General features: G+C 41.4%; 1 protein-coding gene across 1 annotated transcript in view; it reads left to right on the forward strand.

Moving 5' to 3' along the window:
- Positions 1 to 27,868, forward strand: part of MOCOS (molybdenum cofactor sulfurase) — a 386,193-nt gene that overhangs the window by 270,623 nt on the left and 87,702 nt on the right. Inside the window, exon 6 of the mRNA XM_065397684.1 lies at positions 22,781 to 22,980. Within this exon, the coding sequence (XP_065253756.1) occupies positions 22,781 to 22,980 (200 nt within the window). The remainder of the gene's footprint in view (positions 1 to 22,780; positions 22,981 to 27,868) is intronic.

Here is a 27,868-nt window from a genome sequence, read left to right on the forward strand (position 1 = left end):
CCCCCTCCCTCACCTGAGAGGGAGGGGGGAGAAGCAGAGCGGCGGCACGCCTGGGGGAGCAGGCAGAGCGGAGGTGAGCTAGGGCGGGAGGTCGTGGGGTGGGTGCAGGAAGCAATGGGGAGGGGGAAATGCGGCACCCCCGGGGGAGGAGGCGGGGCCGGGGATTTGGGGAAGGGGTTTGGAAGGGGCAGAGTTGGGGCAGGGCTCGGGGTGGGGGGGCACACAAAAAAGGGGGGGCAGCCAAAATTTTTTTGCTTGGGGCGGCAAAATCCTAGAGCCAGCCCTGTAAATCTGATACCTGAGGATGCTTACCTGTGTTCCTGCATCAAACAATCCTCTTCAGATGTAGATCTGAAACACTGCTCAAAGAATAATTATGTTCATCTGGTGTGAGAGCAGAATCTGGCCATATGCTTTACTATCAACATACTGAGCATGTTTTTCAGGAATTAAAGGTAAACATCTCTAGTGGTGTGGTCTTAACACAAGTTTGTTTGCTAATAAATTCCTTCTCCCTCCTTGGTTATGAAAAACAGATTTTATTTAAAATTGTAAAGTAAATGAATTGATTTCTCCAGTTCTTTACACCTCCAGTCTATGAGCATATGCTCCCTGGGATACATGGTCTATTTCAAGGTACATGGGGAGTGATATATTTATGGATGGCCCTGCTAAAATAATTAGTATTAGTAGCAAATAACTGTACTAATTAATGCTGGGTAAAATTTTTCACTGGAAATTTTTTTTTACCAAAAATGGCTTTTTTGTCAAAACAGATGTTTCTGTCAAAACAGATGTTTCTGTGGGAAATGTCTACATTGATAACATTTGTAAAGTTTAAAAAAAATGAATTTGTTCGTGTTCTGCACTGAACACCAAAAACTTATGTCTGAACACCACATTTTTTTGTTTTTATTTTTATTTTACTGAAATAGTTTCTTTTGGAGTTTTCAGTGAAAACTTTAGAAGAAATATTTTGATTAAAATGAATACTGTTTGTTCATCAACATATTTCATGGATCAAAAAAATTTCATGAGAAGATCTAGTCCTAACCTCTCATCCAGATCTCCTGACAGTCCTTCGTATGAGGGGAAAAGGCAGGATGTGAGGAGTTCAACTTGACAGAAAGGGTGGAGTCCATGGGAGAGTCCATTGCCACTATCCTCTCTTCATAATGGAACAATATGGTCATGGAGGATTCTGTAGCATCTGGGCTACAGTAGTATTAATAGAGCAGTTCCACAGCCTCAGTCTACTGGGTCTGGGGAGATTTTTTCCACTGAGTTCCCCAGGAACACAGCTTAATATTCCAGTTGTGCTGAGGATGGGTGGATTTAAGCCTAAGTAAACAGTAGTTGTTGACTTACATGTACTATAATAGGCATGACCCATTTGGTACTTAGCTGTGGCCTGTCATCAAACAATCCCCTTCAAATGCAGATCTGAAATAGTGCTCAAAGAATAATTATGTTCATCTGTGACAAGCTAGCAGTCTGGCTGACAGAACAAGTTGCATTAGTCAAGTGTGGAGACTGCCAGCATCAATAGTGATTGTATGTGCCATTTCTGCATGTGATGGGCTGCCAACTCATAAATGCCAAACAATTGAGTGACCTTGGACAAACCCTTTCCAGTAATGATACAACATTGGTTTTAATGTTTAAGCATCAGGAAGGAAAAGATCACAAGGTATCTTTCTTCCATGCAATTCTTCCTGCCCTAAATGGATGCATCTCATCTGAGTTTAAATGTTCCCTTCATCTCATATGCAAAGCCTCTTTTTATGGTATTAAGAATGTCTTCATTTCAAAGCTTAGAAAAGTTAAAGGCGGCTGAGGGCTGCAGTGGGGGAAGGGAAATACCATTGTTATACTTGGCAGTAGCTGCTATCTGCATAGCGATAGCAAAACTATTCTCAGGAGCTCAAAATTCTACTTCATTTCATCTCAGGCACCTACTTACATTTAATGTAATCTATTTGGCATTAGGAGTGTAGGCTGATTGTGCTAAATTTGTTGGATTCGTCAAAGGGAAAATAGAAGACACCGTGGTGTCACAGTAAACATGTAAAACAGAACAGGCTTTCTTTACATTTTGTTTTACATATTTTGATCTAAATGCAGAAAAATACAAACATCTACAACAGTCTTAAAAGGCCTCATTCATTACAAGAAAAAACACCCAGCAGCAGAATGCAGCCCTTAAGCAACAAAATTAAATGAGTAAGATCAGCCACTCTTTCAGTGGAGCAAAATATACCTGGCCCCAACAACATAAAAGAACAAAAGCCCTTCAAAAAACCTGTCATGCCCTCAGCCTTCCTCAATACTGCTAGTAAATGGTTCTTTTGGGTGCTTTTGTATCTTCCTCTTTAATTTATGTGTAGTCCCCTTTTTCAGCACTTGCTCCTTTTTCTCTCTGCTTCTGTGTATTGTTGTGTAGTGACTGGCAGCATGTTAATAGCCATGCCTTCAACACTGATCTGTGTGACGCACAGAACCATCCCCATATTAGTGCTTTTGCTTCTGGACCAAAATGTTGAGCGATTACCAGCCTGACTCAGCATAAACACCTCGGGGCTTGCTGCACTTGTTAGAGATGCCATCCTTGAATGAGAGGTTGCACTGAGGTCCCTTTTACAAGGCTCTGATATCAGTTCAGACGATCTAAATGGCTTTTTGAAAAAGAATGCAGAATAACCCTGCTGTCCGGGCCAACATATATTCCTTCAACAAAAATGTTTGATGTGCAAAGAGTGAAGCTATTGCTGTGGAATATAATAGTTGTGGTGTGTAGCTACAGAGAGACTGTGCCACCACTATCTCAACCCATTACTTTACAAAGTGCTTTCAGTGACTTTGCTTTGAGCATAAAAGAGCACCCTAATGGGTTATGTCTGTGTAGTATTGTCTGGTTTTGTATTGTCTGGTCTTGCAAAAGCTTCAACAAGTTGTAACATTGTGTAATTTCATAATTGTATTGGAGAACCCCAGGAAGTATGCAATATTTAGAAATGTACAAGCTGTAAGTCATTTACCATTTTTGTACTTTTAATTGTCGATTCTTTACGAAAATGATACTTAATCACAAAAACGAACAATTACTTTTATTTAATCTCTCCATCCCAATATTTATTAATCACAAAATGTGCTTATACTTCTACTATTTAGGGCCTTTTATTGGTAGTTTTGGAAACTTTTTAGCAGAAGTACATTCACACCTAAAAAGGTAAGTAAGAAGTGGAGAGTTGAAGTGCTCTGCACATTCTGGACAAATGCAGTGAAGCACACTTACAATGAGTCCAGGAAATTAGAGAATATAAAAGAGAAGCTTTGTGCTACTGTAGAGTTTCACTCTTATCCAGTAGAGCTGTATCGTGACAAAATTGTTAAAAAATTACTAAGGCATTCATAAAAGCACATATAACTTCCATGGCATTCAGTGGGAGTTGTGTGCATATGACTGAAGGAAGAATTTGACCCTATGATTTAATTCTTTGCAATTGCTTTAAAATGTATATGTAGGATTCTACTAAAATATTCTGAAACTTGAAGGCTTTGCCTTGTATGTCAGAAATATGAGACTGTCCTATTAAGCATAATGCTCTGTACATTGCAAGAAATGTACCTTTTTATGACTGCAATTAAAATTTCCATGCAACTGTTTTACAGGTGTTATATGATCCTTGAGGGGACATTTACAACTATTTAATGAAAATATTTGGGACTTAATTATTGTAATGTAACATTCGCTTTTTAAAATAAAAAAACAAAACAACAACACACCAAAGATCTTGTTCTTAAAACAACAGTTTTATATGTTGATATTTGAATGAACGTTTGCAAAATCTAAAAATCCCAGTTAACAATTACTGGGCTAAATTCTCTGTTTCTGAGCAATGTACAGGGACCAAAATCTGGCCATAGCCACCAAGCTGAGAATTTTCTCAGCAGACCGGAATTCTCAGCTGGACTAAAGAGGAAATGCATAGATGGATGGATTCCAAGGCCAAAAGGGACCATTGTGATCATCTGGTCTGACCTTCTGTAAAACACAGGCCATAGAACTTCCCCAACATAATTGCTAGAGCAGATCTTCTAGCAAAACACCCAATGTTGATTTACAAACTGTCAGTGATGGACAATCCACCATGACCCTTGGTAAATTGTTCCAATAGCGAATTACTCTCTCCATTAAAAAATTACACCGTATTTCTAGTCTGAATTTGTCTAGCTTCAACTTCAGCCATTGGAGTGAGCTATGCCTTTCTCTCCTAGATTGAACGGCCCATTATTAAATATTTGTTCCCCATGTAAGTACTTACAACCTGTAAGAAAGTTACCCCTTAACCTTCTTTCTGTTAAGCTAAATAGATAGACTCAGAGACCATAATTACTATAAGGCATGTTTTCTAATCCTTTAATCATTCTCATGGCTCTTCTCTGAACCCTCTCCAATTTATCAACGTCCTTCCTGAATTGTGGGCACCAGAACTGGACACAGTATTCCAGCACTGGTGGCACCAGTGCCAAATATAGAGATAAAATAACTTCTCTACTTCTACTCAAGGTTCCCCCATTTATGTATCCCAGGATCGCATTAGCTCTTTTGGCCACAGTGTCACAGTGGGAGCTCATGTTCAGCTGATAATCCACCACGACCCCCAAATCTTTTTCCGAGTCACTGCTTCCCAGGATAGAGTCCCCCATCACTTAAGTATGGCCTACATTCTTTTTGCCTAGACATATACATTTACATTTAGCCATATTAAAACAGATATTGTTTGCTTGTGCCCAATCTACCAAGAGATCCAGATCACTCTGAATCAGTGACTTGTCCTCTTCATTATTTACTATTCTCCCAATTTCTGTGTCTTCTGCAAACATTATCAATGAAACAAGATGGGGCAAGCTGATGGGCATTCACTGAGAGGAGTCCTTAGCTTTGGATTTAGCTTTTTTACCTTAGCTCTTCCTGCTGGTTTGCCAGAGCCTTTATTTGTAAACCCTCTAGACACATTGCTAACCCCATTTCTTTTCTCAGACCATGAAGGAGACGGTGGGCTTGAGCACTGGTAGTGGTTGTATTTATTAACAGTCCTTTTGTGTTCTGGTTCCTGCCACAGCTTGGGGTGATCCTCAGGTTCAGTGGATGAGCTCCTTCAACCTGCTTCTCCAGGTGGAGATGCAGAATCACATGTTACTCTGGGGTCACTGCTGCATCCTCGCCCTGGCCCTCATCAGTGTCCTGTTGGACAATGAGGCCAACAGGGTAGAGGAGGGATCATGGGCCACTTCAGGCTCTGTACTAGGAGCCCTTGACAGCACCCAGTCAAGCTTCTCGTAGAAGGGGGATGTATGATGAGCCCTCCCAGATCAATGGCATTCCTGTACAGGAGTCTCAAGTGCTTCATTCATTCCCAGCACTAGGATGGGGTCCACTGAGTGACTGCCTGCTCCAGCTGCCATGACATTTCTCAGTACATGTGCAAACCAAGCTGCTGATCTTACAGCTGGATCCATTTTCACCTGGAAAGAGTGCAGCAAAAAAGCTGTTCTGCTGCAATCGGTGAGTGCAGCAGGCTACTGCCAGAGCATAGGGGGGCAGGGGCCTGGACTGTGTAAGGGTCCGGAATAACAGGATTCAATGTATTGCGGGAATGGGCATGGAGGAGTAATTAAACTAGAGACTTAGTACGTACAGGAGCGGCACCAGGGTTTTTGCCGCCCTAGGTGGTAGCGCTCCTCCTCTGAGCATTCGGCAGCGGGGGTCCTTTTGCTCCACGTCTTCGGGGCACTTCGGCGGCGGGTCCCGGAGCGAGTGAAGGATCCGCCGCTGAATTTCCGCCGAAGACCCGGAGCGGAAGGACCCCCCCGCCGCTGAATTTCTGCCAAGGATGGCAAAATGCCACCCCCCAAATCCTGCTGCCCTAGGCAACCGCCTAGGGTCGCCTAGTGGAAGTGCTGGCCCTGAGTACGTGCCCCTTACTCCTGTTCACACAGTAAACAAGAACAGGGCCATGCCACAGCCTAAGGCATGCTAGCTTATTAGCTCTCCCATCACCTTGAGACAAATGCTTCTAGGGTTAAAATTATAATATATGGAGATAGGTATATCTCATAGAACTGGAAGGGACCTTGAAGGGTTATTGAGTCCAGTCCCCTACCTTCACTAGGAGGACCAAGTACTGATTTTGCCCCAGATCCCTAAATAGCCCCCTCAAGGATTGAACTCACAACCCTGGGTTTAGCAGACCAATGCTCAAACCACTGAGCTATCCCTCCCCACCTCCCAAATGTGGGCAACAGGAGGTTCTGGCACAAGCCTGATCATGGAGACGTGTACAGTTGCTAGTGTAGACATATCCTAAATTAGATCCGAATATGGCCTGTTTTTCCTGTAGGAAAGATTTTGGTCCTGTGATGGGAGTGTCTACACCCAACATATTAACAGGTGTCAGAGGTCTCAGTTAGCCCGCCTTGCTGCATCTGGAGTGTGTGTCAGGCTTGATTTGTTATTAGGCCCACCTGGGGAGGAGCTGAGTCTTCTTCATAAAAGGAGGAGGTGAGAGCTCCAGAGAAACCCAGGAGAGAGGAGGTAAGGAGTTCCTTCTCTCTGGGAAGGGCCTGGGGAAGGCAGACTGACAAAGGCCACAGGATGGAAGCAGAGGAGAGGGCTAGGAAGCAGAGGAGAGGCTGTGTTAACCACAGGCTGCAGGGAAACAGCAAAAAAGTGGCAGAGGCAGGATGTGGCCCAGGGAAACAGCAGAGCATCTGAAGGAGTAGATATAGCTGCTTAATACAGGGTCACTGGACTGGAACCCAGAGCAGAGGTGGGCCTGGGACCCCCCCCCTCCCCCCGCCCCCGATGTTAAATTTAATTATATTATGGGCGCCATTACCAAGTGGTTCAACTATGTTCACCTCTTGGACCAGATCCTGTGCTCCACTAGGACTAAATCAAGAATTGCCTCTCCCCTTGTGGGTTCCAGGACTAGCTGCTCTAAGAAGCAGTCATTTATGGTTCCTAGAAACTTTATCTCTGCAACATGTCCTGAGGTGACATGTTCACAGTCCTTATGGGGATAATTGAAATCCCCCATTATTATTGAGTTTTCTATTTTTGTAGCCTCTCTAATCTACCAGAGCATTTCCCAATCACCATCACAATCTTGGTCAGATTGTCCGTAGTGTATTCCTACTGCTATATTCTTATTATTCAAGTATGGAATTTCTATCCATAGAGTTTCTATGGTACAGTTTGATTCATTTAAGTTTTTTTTTACTATATTTGTCTCCATGCTTTCTTTTGCATATAGTGCCACTCCTCCACCAGCGTGACCTACTGTCTTCCCATATATTTTGTACCCTGGAAAATATGTAAGTTGTAAAAGTATCACTAATTTTTTACAAGTCTTGTACACACCATGTTAGGCAGCAGCATGCCATACATGGAAGGCAAGTTTCAGAGAAAAACTATTACATTCAGTTCTTATATCCTTCCTTCAAATAGGAAAGGAACTAACCTCATTTACTATTAAGACTTTTAAACAGCAACAATAAGGTTGACTGAAACAAATGGAGTTACAATAACAAAAGGAGAAAAGAGAAAAATTGTTTTAAGCGTATCAGTTAAGAGACCATTAGGACAGATATGATATTACTGACTAAATAATTTTAACCAACTGATTAACCATACTAAGCTTCTGACACATTCACTGAAATTCAGGTTGTTTAAGCTAAAGCATAGGCGAACTTTGACAGAACTTAAGTTTACAATGAAATTACAGAAAATAAAAACTGCTACGATAGTATTCAAAGTTTACGTGACTTAATTTAGCATAGAATGTTAGAATTTAAGTACAAACTGTAAATTGAAGCAGTAAGTTTCTCTAGTAAGAAGCTCTAGTGCTTTCTGTCACATCTTATACTATTTGGTGTTTTTCTGAAATCCCAGACTCCTAGAGTCATGTGATTACATGAGAATTTCCTCTTTCATTATATAAATAAAATAAACTTGCTAGCCCTCATGGTTGTGGAGAAGAACTTGAGAATGTGAACCCTGAAGCTTAAAAATAAAAAGGGAATACTCCTCCTCCAGGCACGCGCACACACACATTTATTATTTTTAAAAATCATCTGGTTTTTAACCCACTTTCTATTTTGTGGGAGCTAAATCATGACTTTTGAATGCTTGGGATTAGCAATACTGTTTGTCCATCCCTTAAACCAAACTTTTTATAACTTAAAAAAAAAGTTTTGTAAATTTATTTTCCTGCACTTCTGCAGTTTCCAGTGTTTGGCCAGAGAGACATATGAGAGGCTACTTTTGTAGTATTTCTGACTCTGTTACAAGTAGAAAATATTGGAAATTGCATTAGTAAATCTGTTTTTGCAAGATCTCTATCCCAATTTTCTACTGTATTTGTTCCAAATTATCTGCTTTCAGTGGTCAGGGAAAGGCTGATCCATGGGGATTGGTTGTATAGTGTAAATTTTACTTTAAGTAAAAAAGTATGGGCAGCTACAAAATTTAGAAGGTGAAAAAAATCAATACACAAAAACATAAAACCATTTTCAGCAAGAGAGATTGGGTTAAGGGGAGCAACTCACCAAAAGTTGCATAATGGAAACAGTTGCTTAGACCACACAGCAAAAGCACAAGATAGTGGTGTCTATATCAGGAGTATGCCTATAAGAAATTGTTACACTCTCATGGCAGGGCAAGTAGTTAACAAAAATGGGGTGTGGTTAACCAAAAGTGGGAGGCTCATGTAGCAGTTATTAGCATACTCCTGTCTGGGACTAATTAAGGGCACATTTCATGATAATAGTATATCATAAAAATGAACGTGACCTTTGATTGTTCCGAATTCTGAAAATCTGCAATGTGGTTCTAAAGGCAAAAGCAAGCACATTATTTCAAACAAAATTCAATTGAACTGTTAGAGAACATTCCTGATTTTCTTTAATAAACTACAAAAGCAAGGAGTTAGTAACGGGGAAAATGAGAACAAGGAAAGATAAAATAAGGAGAGTAGAAAGTGCTAGAATTTGAAACTAATGCCTTTTATAGATAGCATTTTATAAATTCAGAGTCTTACCCAGTAACAAAACTAATCCATTAATTGAATAACATCGTAAGTGTTTAAAAGCAGTCCATTTTTATGGCTGTGTTAAGTGGTCAGTAATATATATTGTGCACTCTGTTGCATAAATTGGTCCTAAAAAATGTCTTCCCGTTCCTGACATCAGAAATTCTCAAAATCTGTCTCTGGGCATCTTGCCATTCCGTAGCATTAATAGATCATTCTGTTCTGACAGGAAAGGGTTTAAGTAAATGTCTGCTCAACAAACAGCTGTGTGAAGTAGAGACCTGGCCTCTCTGTCATTTGGTCAAAGACTTCCTGTCCCCACCGCAAAACAGAATTAATCATATATATATATATATATATATATATATATATATATATATATATATATATATATATATATATAAACAGACAGAATGTTCAGCTAACGTGATAAAATTTCATAACATTTTGAAAAGGTGGATTCACATTTCAATATCATGTGGGACAGAAAGAAGCTCTTCTGGATTAGTCCAGAAGAGCTTTACAGCTGTTAAGAATCTTGTCCATTTTAATGAGCTCTAAATACATTACTGGCAAGCTGGCTGACACGCAACTGACATTAAACTGTCTGATCCCTATGACGCACACATTTGTCTCTTCCATGTGTGAAGATCAAGGGGCAAAATCTGTGGAAAGCAAACTAATCGCTACAGCCGCCTCTCCATAGGAAGATCAGAACTTTATAATAATGTCAAGTATCAGAGGGGTAGCCGTGTTAGTCTGAATCTGTAAAAAGCAACAGAGGGTCCTGTGGCACCTTTAAGACTAACAGAAGTATTGGGAGCATAAGCTTTCGTGGGTAAGAACCTCACTTCTTGCATCTGAAGAAGTGAGGTTCTTACCCACGAAAGCTTATGCTCCCAATACTTCTGTTAGTCTTAAAGGTGCCACAGGACCCTCTGTTGCTTTTTATAATAATGTGTTTAGCTTCCTGCTTATAGAATGTATTTAGAGTAAATGATAAAGGTATCCTACACAGAGGTTAACAGGGAAGGACCGGACTAGAGGGAGGGAAATGGCAGTGTTAGTGTAGGGGGCGCAGAATAGCTGGGCTGAGTCAACTGTGAGGAATTAATTCCCCTCACCTGCACCACAGTATGTAAGGCCTGGTCCCCACTAAGCCCCCACTTCGGACTAAGTACCTTAGTCCGAACTTACCGCGGGTCCAGACGCGGCAGGCAGGCTCCCCCGTCGATGCCGCATACTCATCTTGAAATGTGAATCCACCTTTTCAAAATGTTATGAAATTTTATCACGTTAGCTGAACATTCTGTCTGTTTATATATATATATATATATATATGATTAATTCTGTTTTGGGATGCATCCGAAGAAGTGGGTTGTAGCCCACGAAAGCTTATGCTCTAATACATTTGTTAGTCTCTAAGGTGCCACAAGTACTCCTGTTCTTCTTTCAGAACTAGTTCACAGATTATAGTCCAATGTCCAAATCTCATATTCCGGGCGTACCAGCATAACTGGGACCTCAGTCTTGCAACTCAAACTTCCCCTGATGAAGTCTAAGCAGATCTGTGATGACAGAATCAGGACCCAAGGATCTTTTATACAATTTCATGTCTTTTGACAAGTTGGGATTTCCTAGGGGAACAAAAGGTTATTAGGATGACTTTGAAGGAGGTCTATCACCAGTACTTAGCTATACAAATTAAGATAAGGCCATTTGCTTGTTCCTCCACCATTCACAGTACATTTCAAAGAGAGATGAATACTGAGATATCCCGTGTTTACAATTCATTTACATGATAGGATGTTCTTTTGACCTCTGAATTATCAGACTACAGCCTAGACAGGGACTGTTGATTACATTGTCCACCCTACTCATACATATGTAAATACACAAAAACACAAACATTATCTCCCCACATGTCTTTTGAGGGTTATTTATTTTGCAGGATGTTTAACTCTTTCTAGCCATGCATCACACCATGTAAGCCAAATTTATTTGGGGATTGCTCGATATCACATCTACGTCTACACTACTAGCTGGGGCTGTGATTTCCCTGCTCATGTACAACTACTTACGCTAGCTGTCATCCAGCTAGCACAAATATAAATAGCAGTATAGGCATGACAGCACCGCTATTGGCAGCGGAGCTATGACTGAGTATTTGTCATGGTATTTATTAAGGCTCAACCTTGCTCCGCTGCTGATACCTGTGCTACCGCGGCTACAATACTATTTATACTAGTACTAGCTTAATGAGAATAAGTGAACACAAGCAGGGAATCACACCCCTAGCTCATAGTGTAGACCAGGGATCAGCAATCTTTGGCACATGACCCGTCAGGGAAATCCGCTGGCGGGCCGGGACAGTTTGTTTATCGGCAGCATCCACAGGTTCAGCCGATTGCAGCTCCCACTGGCCGCGGTTCACCATTCCAGGCCAATGGGGGCTCTGGGAAGTAGCGCGGGCCGAGGGACGTGCAGCCAGTGGGAGCTGCGATCGGCCAAACCTGCGGACACTGCAGGTAAACAAACCGTCCCAGCCCGCCAGCAGATTTCCCTGACGGGCCGCGTGCCAAAGTTTGCCAATCCCTGGTGAGGAGGTAGATTAAGATGATGTGTGCTACACACAAATTTTAAACAGATTGAGATGGAAGGGGTGGAGGAGTGACTGAATTACATTGAAGTAAACACTTGTCTTCAGTGACTCAGTAACTTTTCATGTTGAAAACTATGTGCAGTAACTTCTGTTCATAGTAATGGACAAATGGAAGGTGTCCAAGTAGTTTTTAAACATGAATGGCCAAATTAGGAAGTCCTTGTAATACTTCCATTGAGTTCAATGAATGTTTTGCCAAGGACCACACAGTTTATCTCAGATGCTTTTTCTCTTGCAAAACTGAATGATAATGTTCCCTGACATATTGATTGTCCCTTGTTCTGAAATACACCACCATGCAGGAGAGTTATACTGAGTAAAATGTGTAAACTTCTCCTAAATGCACACACATTCACACCTTTCAGAGTAGCAGCCGTGTTAGTCTGTATCCGCAAAAAGAACAGGAGTACTTGTGGCACCTTAGAGACTAACAAATTTATTAGAGCATAAGCTTTCGTGGGCTACAACCCACTTATGCATCCGAAGAAGTGGGTTGTAGCCCACGAAAGCTTATGCTCTAATAAATTTGTTAGTCTCTAAGGTGCCACAAGTACTCCTGTTCTTTTTACATTCACACCTGATACAGGCAGTATTTAAAACTGCAGTTCTTAATTATCAAAGCTTTTTTTTTTTCCTTGTGAGTTTTAATTAAATATTTGAACAGTTTGATTAATCGTTGCAGCCCTAATTGGTTAGGGTTTAAGTGCTTTTCCTGGATTGGTTCTTTTGCAGCATTTTAATGCAGCTCTTAAGAACTGCCACTGTGGGTTGGCATTATTACTTTAGGATTCTTCTCAGTCACAGTACAACCAAAACCACCAGAGGCCTTGGTTTGTGGCTATAGAAGTCTCACAAACTCCAGCATCAAATAACCAAGCTACATTGACCTCTGTCTTTACTTAATTCAGAAGAGGGTGTCTATAAAGTGTCCTAGGAAACAAAAAGAGAAAAATTGATTGAATCTTGCTAAATAAGCCTCAAAATTAATTGGCAAATGAGGCTAACTCCACACAAGGCAGTCTAAGGGAGTAATCCCTTAATATTCAATGAAAGACGTTGAATGCCTCTTACAGACTGACTAAAGAACCCATTAGGATGGGAAAGCCAAGCAGCATTAGACGAACATATATTACTCACATAAAGTTTTTACACTCACATGATTATATTTCGTTTTAAAAGGTCTTACAGTAGGCTAGTAACTATCCTTTCATGAAAGTCAAATTACCCTTCTCTAAGATAGATAAGAAAATACCTACCTCAGAGCAATGTTATATTCCGGTTACATTAATGGTTATAAAAGCTCTTTAAGATGGTGAAGGCACCGTAGAAATGCAAAATAGTAGTAATAATGGTATCAGTGTGTAAGCATGTATTGTGATTAATGAGTTCCTTTTGTTATACTTCTGTCTGTGTGGAGCAGTTAGGGTTGCCAACCCTCCAGGATTGTCCTGGACTCTCCAGGAATTAATCTTTAATTAAATATGATGTCATGTGACGAAACCTCCAGGAATACATACAACCAAAATTGGCAACCCTAGGAGCAGTATCTTGACTAGTTTTTGCAAATATTTAGCGTTTACACTGATTTGGGCCTGATAATATGCAGAAGGATAAATCAAAATAAAAAAGAAAAGCATTTTATAAATTAATTTTTTTAACTCAATGGACCCGTGCTTTTGCATAAAGGTTATCATAATGAAATCTATTCAGTGCCACAAAACTGGCGATATGTAAACTTTCATAATCTGAAGCATCTCTGTGTATTTAAAGGTCATTCAGCTAAACTTGTGTCAACTTTCTTTGCTGACAGAAATAATACTATCTGTTTTGTATAGCAGTCATATGGACTCTGACTCATTTTTAAAGATTGCTCTTTGATAATGCTGTAAGTAGCAAAGCCTTTTCATAGTCATGCTTTTGATTTATAGTAGCTGGACTGCACATCTCCTTCTCATTTTAAGGGGCAGGATGATCCAGGCAGAAAGAAAGAAAATATTATTTGTACATGTGGTTCTTTAAACACCAAGAGCCAGGTTTATTATTTATTTATTTTATGAAACCAGAGTCACCTATCTCTGCACTCCAGGTAACCCTGACAAATACAATAAATCAAAAAAGAAACAGCCACATCACATATAGTACTAAATAGCCAAGAAGTACAAAAAAAAAAACATATTTTTCCATTTCCCCTATCACCCCTAATAATATTAACATCTTCAGCAGACATCTTAAAATATAAATATTTTGTAGTATGCCCTGAAGTTCAGCAGTTTTAGACCAAGGTGTGGGGAAAAGAAAGAAAGCCTCACATGGGGCATCCTGCTAGCAAGCTCCACTCTTTTATACTCTTTTATTTCCTCCCACTGAGAGGGGACCAGCTCAAGAGCTTCTGCTCACATCATCTGTAGCAGTATGTCACGGGAAGAGAGGTGGCATCTGAGGAAGGAAAGTCTGAAGTTATTAGTGTGTCTCTCGTCCACGCCACTAATAGGCCCTTATTTTCTTTCATATGACTGTAGTGGAAATTGGAAGTGTTTTCCCTTATGAATTTCCATTTGAAGCCAAGGTCTTTATCTGATCCTGCCTCCAGGACAGAGAATTATCTGTAGAGGCAATTCTCTACTTTGATGCATATGGTCAGATATTAATTTATGACTTGGAAACATTAATTTACAAGTGCGAGTCACACATGTCGTAAAATACTTCAGGTCTCTTGAACTGGATCTAAAGCACAGATTCCATCTGTTTGGGGAGTTGCTGCTTATTTATGTCCTTATAGTAAGTATATTTAGGATGTTGCATAAAAGCTTTTAGTCAAGACACTACTTATTTAGGAAGTAATTTTCCTTAGCTAGGAAGCAACAATTGCTTTATTGAAATTTATTTTAATAACCTAGGAATACTTTGACTATAACAAGATTATCAATATTTTGCTCCTTTTTACTGTTCCTGTTTACTGTTTTTGATATTTTTATGCCTGCTTTCTCTTTCAGTTTTCTTTTTAGTGGCCTTGAACACTTGCAACTGATCAAAATACATCTACCCTATACTTTACCAAATTACGGGTGTTCAGTCTTTAACCACCATACTCTATTATTACTTTTAGTTCCCGGTACTTAGAGTGCACACAGTATTTTAGGTGACAGGGATTTCAGAAGCTATTAGGACCAAACACCGTGATGATGACTTACTGATGGTTAATATATAGCAGCACTGTTCAGCACTGTTGTAGAACCGCTGGAACAGGAGATTGGAAGCAGAGATTGAGTATATCCTTCAGGATTGGCTGTACTTTGATTAAGAATACTGAACTTCTCATGTCTTTTTGAAGGACCTCTCGATGAGTGAGACTGGCACTTGAAATTGCCATGATCACCCAGATTTGTTCCCTAAGAGTGTGCAGCATTGTGTCAAAGTAGCAAGTTCTGCTTTTCAAATCTCCCCTTCTTTAATTTGTGAAATTTTATGAATACTCAAAAATTTTGCCCACACAAGTACGTGGCCAAGAAACTACATGAGGCCTGAGCCTGAAGGACTTTGTAGTTCCAGACCCTGCCAGAAGAAATTCATGTGTGAAGAAAAATATGGTGATAGGTTTTCCTTCCCTTCCCCACAGGCATGTTGTGAGGTGAAACTAATTAATGTTGAGCACTTTGAGATTGCTGGGTAAAAGAGAATATAAACGGGTAAAACACAATTATTCAGCTGGAAGTTCCTGAATCACTGAGTTATCTGTGTGTTGTGTAGTGTCATTTTGGCTGGTTAAAGTAATGGGCCAAGTCCTCTGCTGATGTAAATTGTTGTAGCTCAATTGAGGCTTTGGCCCAGTAATTCCAGTGATTTGTGATATTAGCTAAATAATCTTTAATACCTGTTAAATAGGTCTAAATAAAGGCAATTTCAAAGCAGGTTTTTAGCTATAGCTGTCACTGTTTCAGTATCTCCATGGAGTGAATGAGGCTGGTGTTTCTTCAGTGGTTGCTGATATTCTCATGATGCTTCCCAGCAGAGGCCTAGCCCAGCATGATGGGGCAGAACAGAAGTCAAAGAATCATCTTTGCCTTATGAAAGCAATGGAAATCAGGAGGCTTAAAGTCAAGATAAGGGAAGTTTTGTTATTTAAATAAAAATGGAGAACAGTAGAATTTACCTTACAAAAAATTTAAACTTGCAGATTTCCATAGGTTTTTAATGGCAAGGCCACTTCATCCACTCAATTGCATATACTTTTCCCTCTGGGGAGAGAGTGAATGAACAAACAACACGTAACAGATCTTAGTCATGTTGCTTAATGCACTGCTTGAAGTTGCTCAGGTACAGCAATACTGAATAGAACAGAATCTGCTTTTCTTTTGCATCATCCACTTGTCAGGATGGTGGCATCCACTTTGTTAATTACTTTTTTTTTTTAATTTACGCTTTGTCTATACATTTTTCTTTTGTGTAATTAGCTCTTATATTGCTATGCTGGGTTAGATTACCAATCCAGCTCTGAAAAGGCCCCAGCACAACTCGTCTGGGATTGCCTGCAACAAGGTAGAGCTGGACCAGCAAGAATTAAGTGGTTTATTAAACTATAGGACCTAGCTGTTAAGTATAAGAAGGAGAAAGGGGAAATGCCTGCTCTGATTATGCACTGGAAGGGAGGTGAGCTTTGATTGGGGCCTAGTTTATACCCTAGGGATGACTTTGATTTGGATCTGTTTTACTCAGAAAAAGTAAGGAAAACATTGCTGGTTTTTTGTGTGTGTTTTTGTAAGCTACTCTCACTGCTGATAAGGGAAACCCCATTTTGTGACTATTGTTGCTACAAGCTGCTGGTTAAGTGTATATTACATTAATCTCCAGGCCCATTCAGAACAAACTACTGGACCAGTAAGGAAGTCATGAGGCCTTCAAGTGGACTGCAGATTGAGGCCCTAAAGAAAAGTTCTTGGAGAGAGGAATTGCATTTATCTCAGGTCCTGCTCGTGTCCCAGATTCTCTTGCCAGGCGAGGTAGAGGAATAACTAGTGTAAAAAGTTGCTCTAGTGGTTAGCCATAATGAAGTACATTTTGCCCCTTTGCCATAATAAAATGCACAGTAAGAAGATGTGGCTGGGGAATAAAGTAAGGGTCTTGGGGGAAGAAAACTCAGTGCTTAATAGTAAGCTAGATTTATTACCCCTGTCTGTGTGAGATTGGAGCATTGAGAGAGGAAGAGGTCACTGCTTCCTGATTTTCTCAGTACTAGCAGACTGGCTTTCAGGAGTTGGAAAGACCAGTCACCAAGAAGCAAGCTCTGGAAAAGCTCTAACATGATGGTTTCAAGAGACTGTGCAGTGTAGGCTTACTCCATTAGACAGAGAAAGGAGAAAGCCACATGAGGCTGAGCCACTCATAACAGAGCGGCTTGGTTGTCACACTCCTCTTTGCAAGGGATGCTGGAAAAGAGAAAGATTTCAGTGCCTTTATAATACAGGCTCCTCTCCCACTTAATAGTTGAGAGGACTGCCAAGGGAGGATGTGGTTTCTGCTGGACTGAGAAAGACCCTGGGAGGTAACACCTCCTGAGCTCTGCTTGTCTAAGTGTTTTAGGTATGGATTTATTGCTCTGTTAAAGAAACTCTGAGGACTTATATCACCTAAGTACCTTGGAGAGCTAGTCTATAAGCTATTATATATAGTGTACTAAATATCCTGGGTTTTTCAAAAACCTCTCTATTTCTGTTTTCATCTATCCTACCACTTCTCTGGTGGGCCAGGGCCATTCTGAAATGTTATGCTTTGTATAGTCTTTTTAGTAATATGACCAAAGCCTGCCTTCATGAAAGGAAGTGGGAGGGGGGATCTCATTGCAAATAGTCATTGAAATGACTTAAATTTGTAATTGATTTGTAGCACTGTATGGTATTCAATCAAACAAGTGCCTAAACCAAATGGAATTTCACTAATAATTAAAATGGATACGTTAAGAATCAAGCCAAAGAACATGTGCAGCATCTCCTCTCCACACTGCTCCCAAGAAGCTGAGAACAAGGAAATTCTTGAGGTTGTGATGTTTGAAAATTAATAGCTGCTTTTCTCAGAATGTTCTGCTTAGTTTACTCAGAGTAAAGACTCTGAACCTTCCTTACCATATAAAGACAGGAGTGTAAATTAGCTGTTCTAAAGAAGGGAGAGATGGGGCAGCAAAAAAGCCTTCTGCTCATTAAGATAAACACTGGGTATGTGTTTCATGTTTGGTCTCAGTAGAACATCCTGAATGGAGGATTAAGCAATTGCTTTCCACAGTCTAAAACTGTTGAGGTGGTGGGGGAGAGAGATGAGAATAAAAGGATTTAAATTATTATGCACAGGATTAGTGCTGAGAGAGTCGGGATCCCTATATTGCACACAGTATTATGCATGGAATTAGTGCTGAGAGTGTAGAGGGCCTCCATATTGTACACACAGTAGGTGCATTTTAAAGATTTGAATATGCTGCAAGACTCTATCCAACTTTAGGCACAGACACTTGGTCCTGTGGGGAAAGTAGCATATTTTGGTCACAGAAAGTGAAAGTTCTTTCCTTCTGTGAATTATTTATCGTATCCTAAGATCATATGAGAAAGTGTGTCATAATCTATACATTGCTAGAAATTAATTTGGAGGAATAAAAATCCCAATACTGAGACAAATTGTGACTCCCCGTATTCACACAGGTAGACCCATCGATGGGATGATTGGTATGAATAAGGAGGTAACAATCTTTCCCATGACTGACATTTTTATTCTTGAAAAAAGCATTTCCATTCATATAGTTTATAATTAAAATAAATGGGACTGTTCTAGTGAGCAACTCTCATTAGTGTGGATAAGGGTTTCAAAATCTGGCCTATACCTTCTATGCTTTCTCCGTTTATCAGGGGTCGGCAACCTTTCAGAAGTGGTGTGCCGAGTCTTCATTTATTCACTCTAATTTAAGGTTTCGCGTGCCAGTAATACATTTTAACGTTTTTAGAAGGTCTTTTTCTATAAGTCTATAATATATAACTAAACTATTGTTGTATGTCAAGTAAATAAGGTATTTAAAATGTTTAAGAAGCTTCATTTAAAATTAAATTAAATTAAAATGCAGAGCCCCCCGGACCGGTGGCCAGGAACCAGCCAGTGTGAGTGCCACTGAAAATCAGCTCGAGTGCCGCCTTTGACATGCGTGCCATAGGTTGCCTACCCCTGGTTTAGATGAAACTCTACATAAGGTCTGTTCCCCGGTTCTACAGAAGAAGACCAAAAATCTACATGTTCTCTTCTGCTTCTACCCTCCTGCCTGGCCATGTTGTTCCTGTTCATGGTGAATAGGTGTGGAACGCAGAATACCCTGTCAGAGGTCTAGTCCTGCAGGGAGCTAAGCTCGGTTAAAGGCATCAGCATTTTGCAGGAACAGGCTCAAAGTCTGTATTGACTTGTGTATCCTACTTCCATAAGACATCAGTAATAACTGTTATTTGTTTATCATCACACTCTAGGGACTGGGAATTCATTTTAGGTTAATCTATACGGAGCACTGAAAAGGAAGCAGAATAGAGTGAAATTCTCACATTGTGTATGTGTACATCACTGAATAAAGTATAATGTTTATTGGATTTATTTCCTGGCAGCAGCAAATAGATTTGATATAACCTAGAAAGCTACTCAGCAGCCACGCAAATTTAAAAGACGTATTTGTTTTCCATCTGAGTATAATGGTAGACAGTAGAAAGGAAACACTTTTTTCTTTTTTGCACAACAGCAGAGGGGCAAGAAAATTACAGATGAGAAGAGCTGAGACAAAGCCCATCAAAGTCAGTGAAAAGACTTTCAGTGACTTCAGTAGGGTTTGGATCAGGCCATAAGAGAACAAATCCAGACAGAAGAAATATAGTCTGTTTAAAAACGGCAGGATATGAACTTGTACCTGCAATGTGCCCTCCACTAACAACTGCGGCTCTGGCGGAGCAGTACCATTATGAGCTAGCTAATATGAGTGATGGCAGCAGCAACACAGCAGCCATGGAGTAAAGGAACACCTAGGACCCAGTGACATTTCAGCACCACCACCCCATCAGTTTCTGTAATCCGTATGAAAAGCTCAGGGGTAAAGCAGCAGTGTCAACGTCTGTGCTGACACCATCATGATGCCTCAGGGCACAAACAAAGAAATGGTACAGCCAGCCAGGATAGCATAGTACCTAACACCAACACCACGGGGTAAATGGCATATTGCTGGAAGGGGGTCAGTGCGGGAAAGTAATGAGCAACTTTCGGCAATCTCTGATGTTCAAAAACCATTGCAAATACTTGTTATGCTATTCACTGTGCCAACAGATAGTGTGCAAAATGCTGTGTCACTAGAAACAGAAAATATGAAATGCCGAAGCCTGAAATGACATTAAGTTAAAACACCCACACACATACACGCAAGTGATAAAGCAATAAGAAAAGTATTAGTGGAAATATATACATTTACACCAGACAAGTGTATGAATTATGAATTCATGCCTTAGGCAGAGGTATACAATAGTGAATGCAAATTACACAACCATGCATAACCTTTACAATAGGTATGTGCCTGCACACTTGGTTTTGGTCAACAGTAGTAATCAAACTCCATCAGTAAGTGTGACCTGGTCTGCCCTAGATAGGTGTCCATCACTGAAATAATAATATATAACATGTATGCTGCTCGCCATTTAAAAATCATTTAGATTAATAAATAACTGCAGAGTCTCTTAATGAAACAGCTAAAATTCACTAAAATTATAGACTGAGTGAGCCTTCGACCCCCCTTGCAATGAGCTGAAGATCACAGGCCATTCCTCAAATATATCCCCTTCAAAAGTTTTAAAATCTGCCACCGCTCCTGACACCAAATAGGCACTTCATAAAAAAAAAATCCAGATCTTCAGTGTCATGGAACCTGACATAAGAACAGTCACAGAAATTTATGTGCAGGGGACAAAATGCAGAAATAAAATACACTAACAAATACCAAGTAATCAGTCGTAACATCTGGTAACCGATCCTTATTTATCTCAAATAGCGTGACCCCCCTTGATTTTATTCCCTTCTACCACCATGTACGACCATGTGCATTGATTCAGCCCCCAGTGGGAGGCTGAAGATCTGTTGCAATTTTTCTTCCCCTTCCTTCCACTCCCTGGGTCACAGCAGGCAGAAAGGAAGTTGGGGAATCACAAAAATTATGTAGGGGGCAGCACAGAGCATTCTGTAAAAAAAAAAAAAAAAAAAAAAAATGAATGAGTCATATATTTGTGATTTTTTTTTTTTTTTTTGGTCAGCATTAACCATGACCCACTGGCAATTGTTTTGAATAATTTTCTTTGACAATACGTCAGCCCTAATCGTGACTCATTCTGCTCTGTGAAAATACAGGCACTTGGCTACATTACTTGCCATCTACCTCCTCGGCAGGGGGCAGGAGTATGGCAGGGGACAACTGCAGGCTGTTGCATTTGTGTGAGGATAAATAATTAAGAGACTCATCAGTCTCTCACCAATGCACAAAGAAATGTGATTAAGAAATTTTAAATCAAGAATGGCTAAAGGCTAATACAGAATTGAAGGCAGGATACGTGCTCTGAAAAATAGACTGAAAGATTTCTTCAACAAGTTACAAAGAAAGTATCTTAATATTCCATCAAAACGTTCCTGCCAATTTGGAAAAGCTCTGCATCAGGCGATTAAAGACATCTCAGAAACTGCCAGTATAGTCAGATCTAATAAGGCAGCTAGCACTGGCAGTATCACAGAAATAACCTTTCTCAACAACGCTACCACCTTCTAGCAGAAAATGTGCAGGACGTCTTAGGCTAGGCAGCACTTTTCTTCTCAAAGTCTGTGACACTATGAAAGTCCTTTGGGAACTAAGTGTTAGAGAGAAGTTTGCCAAGTTTATCATGACAAACATCAGCAAATCATGCTAAATAGCTTCTCACAAGACTCCTTGAATGGCCTTCTGGTGTTCATCCTGTATCTTGTTTCCCCTCACTGTGCAGAACATAGAGGTTCTTCACCATATGTTCACCATTTCTATGACTACACTCACTTCATTTTCCCAACTAACATAGCTAAAAAGGACAGCATGCCACTTTGAAACTGGAAATAAATACTACAAAAATAATGTAATTTTTCTGTTTCAGACAGTAAAAGTGTATTATTGTTATTTTGATTAGTCTCAGATGTCGACAGCTCTTTTCTGTGTTAAAAATACACATGACAACAAACAGATGACACGACTGCTGCTCAGAGGAGATTAGAGCGTAATGTTGCAACTTCCCCAAATATCGGTACTCAGTTGCAGGTCTTGGAGGTCCTCACTTTTGAATCGTTAGGTGTAGCAAAGAAGAAGGGAAAGAAAGCATACTGCTGGTTACTGTCCAGGCCAAATTCTGTGCTGACTTACACCCTGTGTAACCCCACTAAAGCAAATGAGTTTTCATGAGTGTGAGCTAAGGCAGAATATGGGCCATCCTCTCTCTTTCCTCTTCTGCAGAAGTGTAGACTGAGAAGAGTATCCTTTCTGTATAAAATTAAATAACTGTCATGGGAGATGGGATCACAAATGAAAACCTTTGTTTTGTAGCCTCATATAGGACTATGCACTGCAACTAATCTTCCATCCTATGTTAGTACTGGTATACAGTTTCCTGATCTGCAGCACTACTTTTCCAGTCCTTGGGCTCTCCTGAGCAAAAACTGCCATTCTAACAAAAGTAGGCCAGAATGATTTTGTGATGTGTACAGACCCATTCAAATTTAAACTCAAATTTTCCCAGCTGAAAAGTTATGTGGATTAACTCAGAGGTAGGTGGCTCTTGTGACATTATAGCACCACTAAAGCTCATTGTAAGAAAAGAAAATTTTGAGAAGTATGATGATTTAAAGGAGCTAATTACGGCTTTCCAGGCTTTGCACTGGTTGGCTTCCAGCTGTGCTATCTTATTAAATAAAAAGTTTCAAGAGAATAAGGTATTTGACAGATATGTTGTTTTCCTCTTAGGTGGCATGGAGAACATAAAACATCATACCTTTGCTTTATCTCACTACACCTACACTGTGCTGTCTACCTTAAAATATGCTAATGGAGCACCCATTGTACGTATCTACAGTGATTCAGACTTCAGCAGTCCTGATGTCCAGGGTCCAATAATTAATTTTAATGTACTGGATGAAAATGGAGATGTAATCGGCTATTCCCAGGTACACAAACAATTTCATTTCGCTCATCTTAATGTTCAGTTTATACATTAAACACCTTTGTGATTATCTTTTCCTCCCCACCAAATATGCTGTACATAAAAATATTCCCTATGTGTATGCTTTTTCTTCATACCTCTAGATGACACATTTAGTGTTTGTTTATTTTTAAAGTAATTGAAAGATAGGGAAATAAAAATGTCTGCCGGATGTAATGTGTATAATAACTGATGCCAACATCTATTGCAGTTTTTAATCTATTGCAGTGTTGTTTATCTATGACTACATCTATGAGCTAGGAGTGTGAGTCCCCAGCATGTGTGCACATACTCACGCTGGCTCACACCAAACTAGCACAAGTATAAATGGCAGTGTAGCTGCAGTAGAATGGGTGGTTGCAATGGAGGCACGGCTGAGCTGTGCTGTGTACAACATGCCTGAAACTGGTGGGTATGTACGCGGCATGGCTCAGCTGCTACTCGTCCTACCACGGCTATACTGCTATTTACGTGCTCTATGAGAGCAAACATGAATAGGTGTACATGAGCTGGGGAATCACACCTCTACCTCTTGGCATAGAAGTAGACTTAGTATTAGCAGTCCAAAAGATGGGGATGATTCAGTATAGGAGGCACCTTCTCTCTTTCCTTCAATCAATGCTCCAGCAAGGTGCTAGGGAGTACTTTGCTATGGCATGTGCTGCCATTTTAGGTAAGATTGAAAAATGAGGTCCTGATCATTTTTTGTCCCTAAGGGATTCCACAGAAGTGCAAGCAGTTGGCCAGGATACCAGGAGACAATTACTGGAGATGGTTGGCAAAATTCTGCAGAACAACTTTTTTGTCAGAATTTGCCTGTTTGTCAAAATTGAAACATTCTATGGAGACTTCAGTTTTATTAAAGTGAATGTTTAAAATGAAATATACACGAGTTAAGAGGGAAGGTACTGTACATCTGGGGTCAGGCTTCAGATATGGGGGGTACAGGTATCGTTTGCAAGGATGAAAAGATACATACATATCGTATAACCTGCATAGACCCAGATTGGGGTGCAAGGGTTTTTAAAGTGTCAGTGGATAAGTGGGCTCGGGTACGCCACCCATGGAATGATTAAGGAGTCCAAGTCAGTATCGGTGTAGCGGATAAGTACATGGGTGGGGTGCGTCCCTTGGTCCGTCAGGGAAGGAAGTGGGTTATTTCCCTGGTCAGCGGTCTCAGTTACTCAGTGTGGTATTGACGGTGTCCTGTGATGTGTTCTGTATAAATGTCTCTGGACCACCTGATTGTGTTGGACACCATGAGCTGTCTCATGAGCCGGGCGTAGCGTCGACCGACTCTGCATGCTCTCAGAACCAGCTCGTTGTGGGGGTCCCACGAGCCCAGGGCTCCCACGATCAGGGCGTGTATCTGACCTCGTAGCCCTGGGCTCTCAGGGTCTCGGCCAGCGGGGTGTACTTTGACGCCTTCCGTGCTCGGGCCTCGTGGAGGGCCGGTGACCGGTTTTCAAAAGGCACCATGACGTCTATGATGAGGACCTTCTTCTTTTCTGCGTCCGTCATGACGATGTTGGGTCGCAGTCTGCTGTCCGTCCCGGGGAACTAAATTGCAACAGAACCCTGCCTGGTTTCCTGCCAGCTTGTCTGCCTGGCTTCTTGGCTGACTGCTTGACAGACTGCCCTGGAATCAGGGACCTCAAAGCTTTCCAGGTTCCTGGCTCCAGGGTGGACTGCTTGGGAGTTGGGGACATCAGGGCTTTGAAATTGTAATGAAACCAAATTTCAGAGTAACAAAAACCTCCACAAAACAGAATTACCTTACTTTATTTAGCTCTAGCAATAATTTTTTTTTTTGTAATATTCTTGAGGAGACTTAGGTTTCATTGAACTGCTTTTATTTAATGATTACACAAACAGTATAATGGTTTTAAATCCGATTCATTGTCTGATTCAGAAAGCCCCTAAACTTTGGGCTTGTCTGCACGGTGAGGTACTGCTCACTATGGGGATGTGATTTCTAAAGTGCACTTTGGAGAATGTAAATAAGGAAGTGTTATTTACTCCTTCTCCTAACACAAGAACTAGGGGCCGCCAAATGAAATTAATAGCCAGCAGGTTTAAAAAAAACAAAAGGAAGTATTTTTTCACACAACGCACAGTCAACCTGTGGAATTCCTTGCCAGAGGATGTTGTGAAGGCCAAGACCATAACAGGGTTCAAAAAAGAACTAGATGAATTCATGGAGGATAGGTCCATCAATGGCTATTAGCCAGGATGGGCAGGGATGGTGTCCCTAGTCTTTGTTTGCCAAAAGCTGGGAATGGGCGACAGGGGATGGATCACTTGATGATTACCTGTTCTGTTCTTTCCCTCTGGGGCACCTGGCATTGGCCACTGTCGGAAGACAGGATACTGGGCTAGATGGACCTTTGGTCTGACCCAGTATGGCTGTTATGTTTTTATATGTTGTGCATTAATTGGTCTTTGTAGTCACTGCTGGTGCACACTAAAGCGCAGTAGGGAAACTTTCAAGTGCACTAGCAGGTCTACAAGGATCAATTAAAGTGCAACATTTTAGAAGCCATGTCCCCATAATAAACATCACCACAATGTGTAGACAAGTCCTTAGTCTGTCTCAAATTCTCTTGCTCTACTTCCTGTTACATACCCGTAGGATCTACCTAATGGCCCTATGCCACAGTTTTGACTAACAAAGATTGCCTTATTGTATAGTACCCTTATAATTGCAACAATTCAGATAACACCTTTCCCCATCCTGTGGCTGTCCAGGAGACTTTGCCCCATTCAGACAGATGAGACTTGGCCATGGTGATCTATGACTTCTTGACCTTCGAACTTCACAACACAATGCACTGTATTTGGGAGTGTAATCAGAGACAGTCAAGAAAATTGTTGGCCCAGAAAGCAGCAGTCCTTCCGCTGAGCAACTTAGGCCAATGATAGCTCATAAAACTAGTTATGCTTAATACAAACTTCTTAATTCTCTTCACTGAGTGCCCATCAAACAAGTCAAGTTCAAGAGTCTTGTCTTGATTTTCAATGATCTGGGCCCAGCCTGCCTCAGAAACCCCTCTCCCTCTGCAAGCAAGAACTTTCAAGACAGCTGCATTCCTGTGGGAAGATGAAATTCTGAACAACAAAAGAGAAATCAGTGCAAGCTAGAGAAAAACTTTCTCCGAAATGATTCCTGTGGCATCCCCTACTAAAGCAGTTGAGAATGGCCACAAATTTTACCACCATCTGAACAGATTACTTCTCCAATCTCTGTGCCATAACTTTTCTATAATTAAATGATGAGAAGAATACATCCTGTTCTTTGAAGTGAAACAGTAGAACATCAACTTGCATTTTTATCTATTTAAGTGCTCACATAACACACTGATGAAGTTGTCGAGCTGGAGACTTTTCAGTGTTCCTATGCTTTGTAAAACAGTTGCCACATTTCGTTCCAGAGGTCACTGCATTTCAGGGATGAATGAATTCTACATATGGTCTGTAAAGTGCTTTGCAGACTTTCAGGAAGAAAGGTGATTGTAGCGAGGCGATGTGGCTCCCCGCCACCCTGGGGGGGGAAGACCCCATCCGGAGGCCGGAGTGGGCGGAGCTAGGGAGCTCAGAGCCCGCCCCCCAGAGGGTCAGGCGGCGACCTGGAAGTATAAAGGCTCGCCCTCAGAGCTCAGTAAGGCCCCAGCCGCCGGAGAGACCAGACGTCTCCAGCCTAGCTCGTGGCTGCGAAAACTCCGCGGCCCAAGGCGGCCGCCAGGAGCTGCCGGGCCTGCCCTGCGCCCGCTATCCGGAGGAGCCACCGGGCCTGCCAATCAATCCCTGCCCTGAAGAACCCATGGTCCTGGATCCCCCAGAGGCCGACACCAGGCCCCAGGTAGGCCCCGAGGGGGAGTGTGGAAGTAGTCCGGGGGCAGCCGACCCCAGTCTGGCTGCAGCACTGCCAGAGCCTATGTCGGTGTGTTGCGGCCAGGATCCCCACTGACAGCAGCGGGTCTTCTGCCACTGCTAGGGCCCCGGGCTGGGACGTAGTGGAGTGGGAGGGCCTGCGTCCCCCCTGCCACCCAACTCGTGGGTGGCAGACTCCCCCTCTCCCTGGCCTGAGAAGGCTGGGACCTGTTGTTACTCAGCCCTGATTAAGGGCCTGAGATCCTGACTCAGCGTTTGTTGCCCCACCCTGACCTGGGGCCTGGGCTTTTGTACTTGTTACTCAGCCCTGACTGAGGGCCTGAGATCCTGACTCAGCGTTTGTTGCCCCGCCCTGACCTAGGGCCTGGGCTTAATCCTCTTTACTTATTTGTTGCTCAGCCCTGAATGAGGGCCAAAGCCCTGACTTGGCATTGTTGCCCCGCCCTGAGCCAGGGCCGGGCTTACTGTGTTTCTTCCGGCTACAGCAAGAGCTGCCAAGAGAGACCCCACGTCCGGACGAATCTTCTCCAAGCTCAATGGGGTGTAGCAAGCCGGTGTGGCTCCCCACCGCCCGGAGAGGGTCGAGCCCCGGCAAACTCTTGTACAGTGATATATAAAAATAAGGTGGTGACGTTATTAATTATTATCATCATTATGTACTATAGTTGGGAACAACGATTCAACATTCCCTTTGAGTTGTCACCAGTTCTTAGCAAAAATTAAACACCACTGCTGCTTGAGCCAAACAATGTTTTTAAACTTAAAAAATGCTCTGAACACTCAAAGAAAAAAAAATTAGCCATGTAATTTCATTGTTGCTGCTTGCTGTTAGAGCTACTCGTAAAAAGATGACTAAGTGAACTGTATGCTCCAGATTTTGAAATACAGCAGATTGGTGTTTTTCAAGATTTTTTCATTTGCGGGCCCCTAAAAAATTTAGAATGGAGATGTGGATCCCTTTG

This window comes from Emys orbicularis, chromosome 2 (assembly GCF_028017835.1).
Source record: "Emys orbicularis isolate rEmyOrb1 chromosome 2, rEmyOrb1.hap1, whole genome shotgun sequence".
Classification (NCBI taxonomy): Eukaryota; Metazoa; Chordata; order Testudines; family Emydidae; genus Emys; species Emys orbicularis.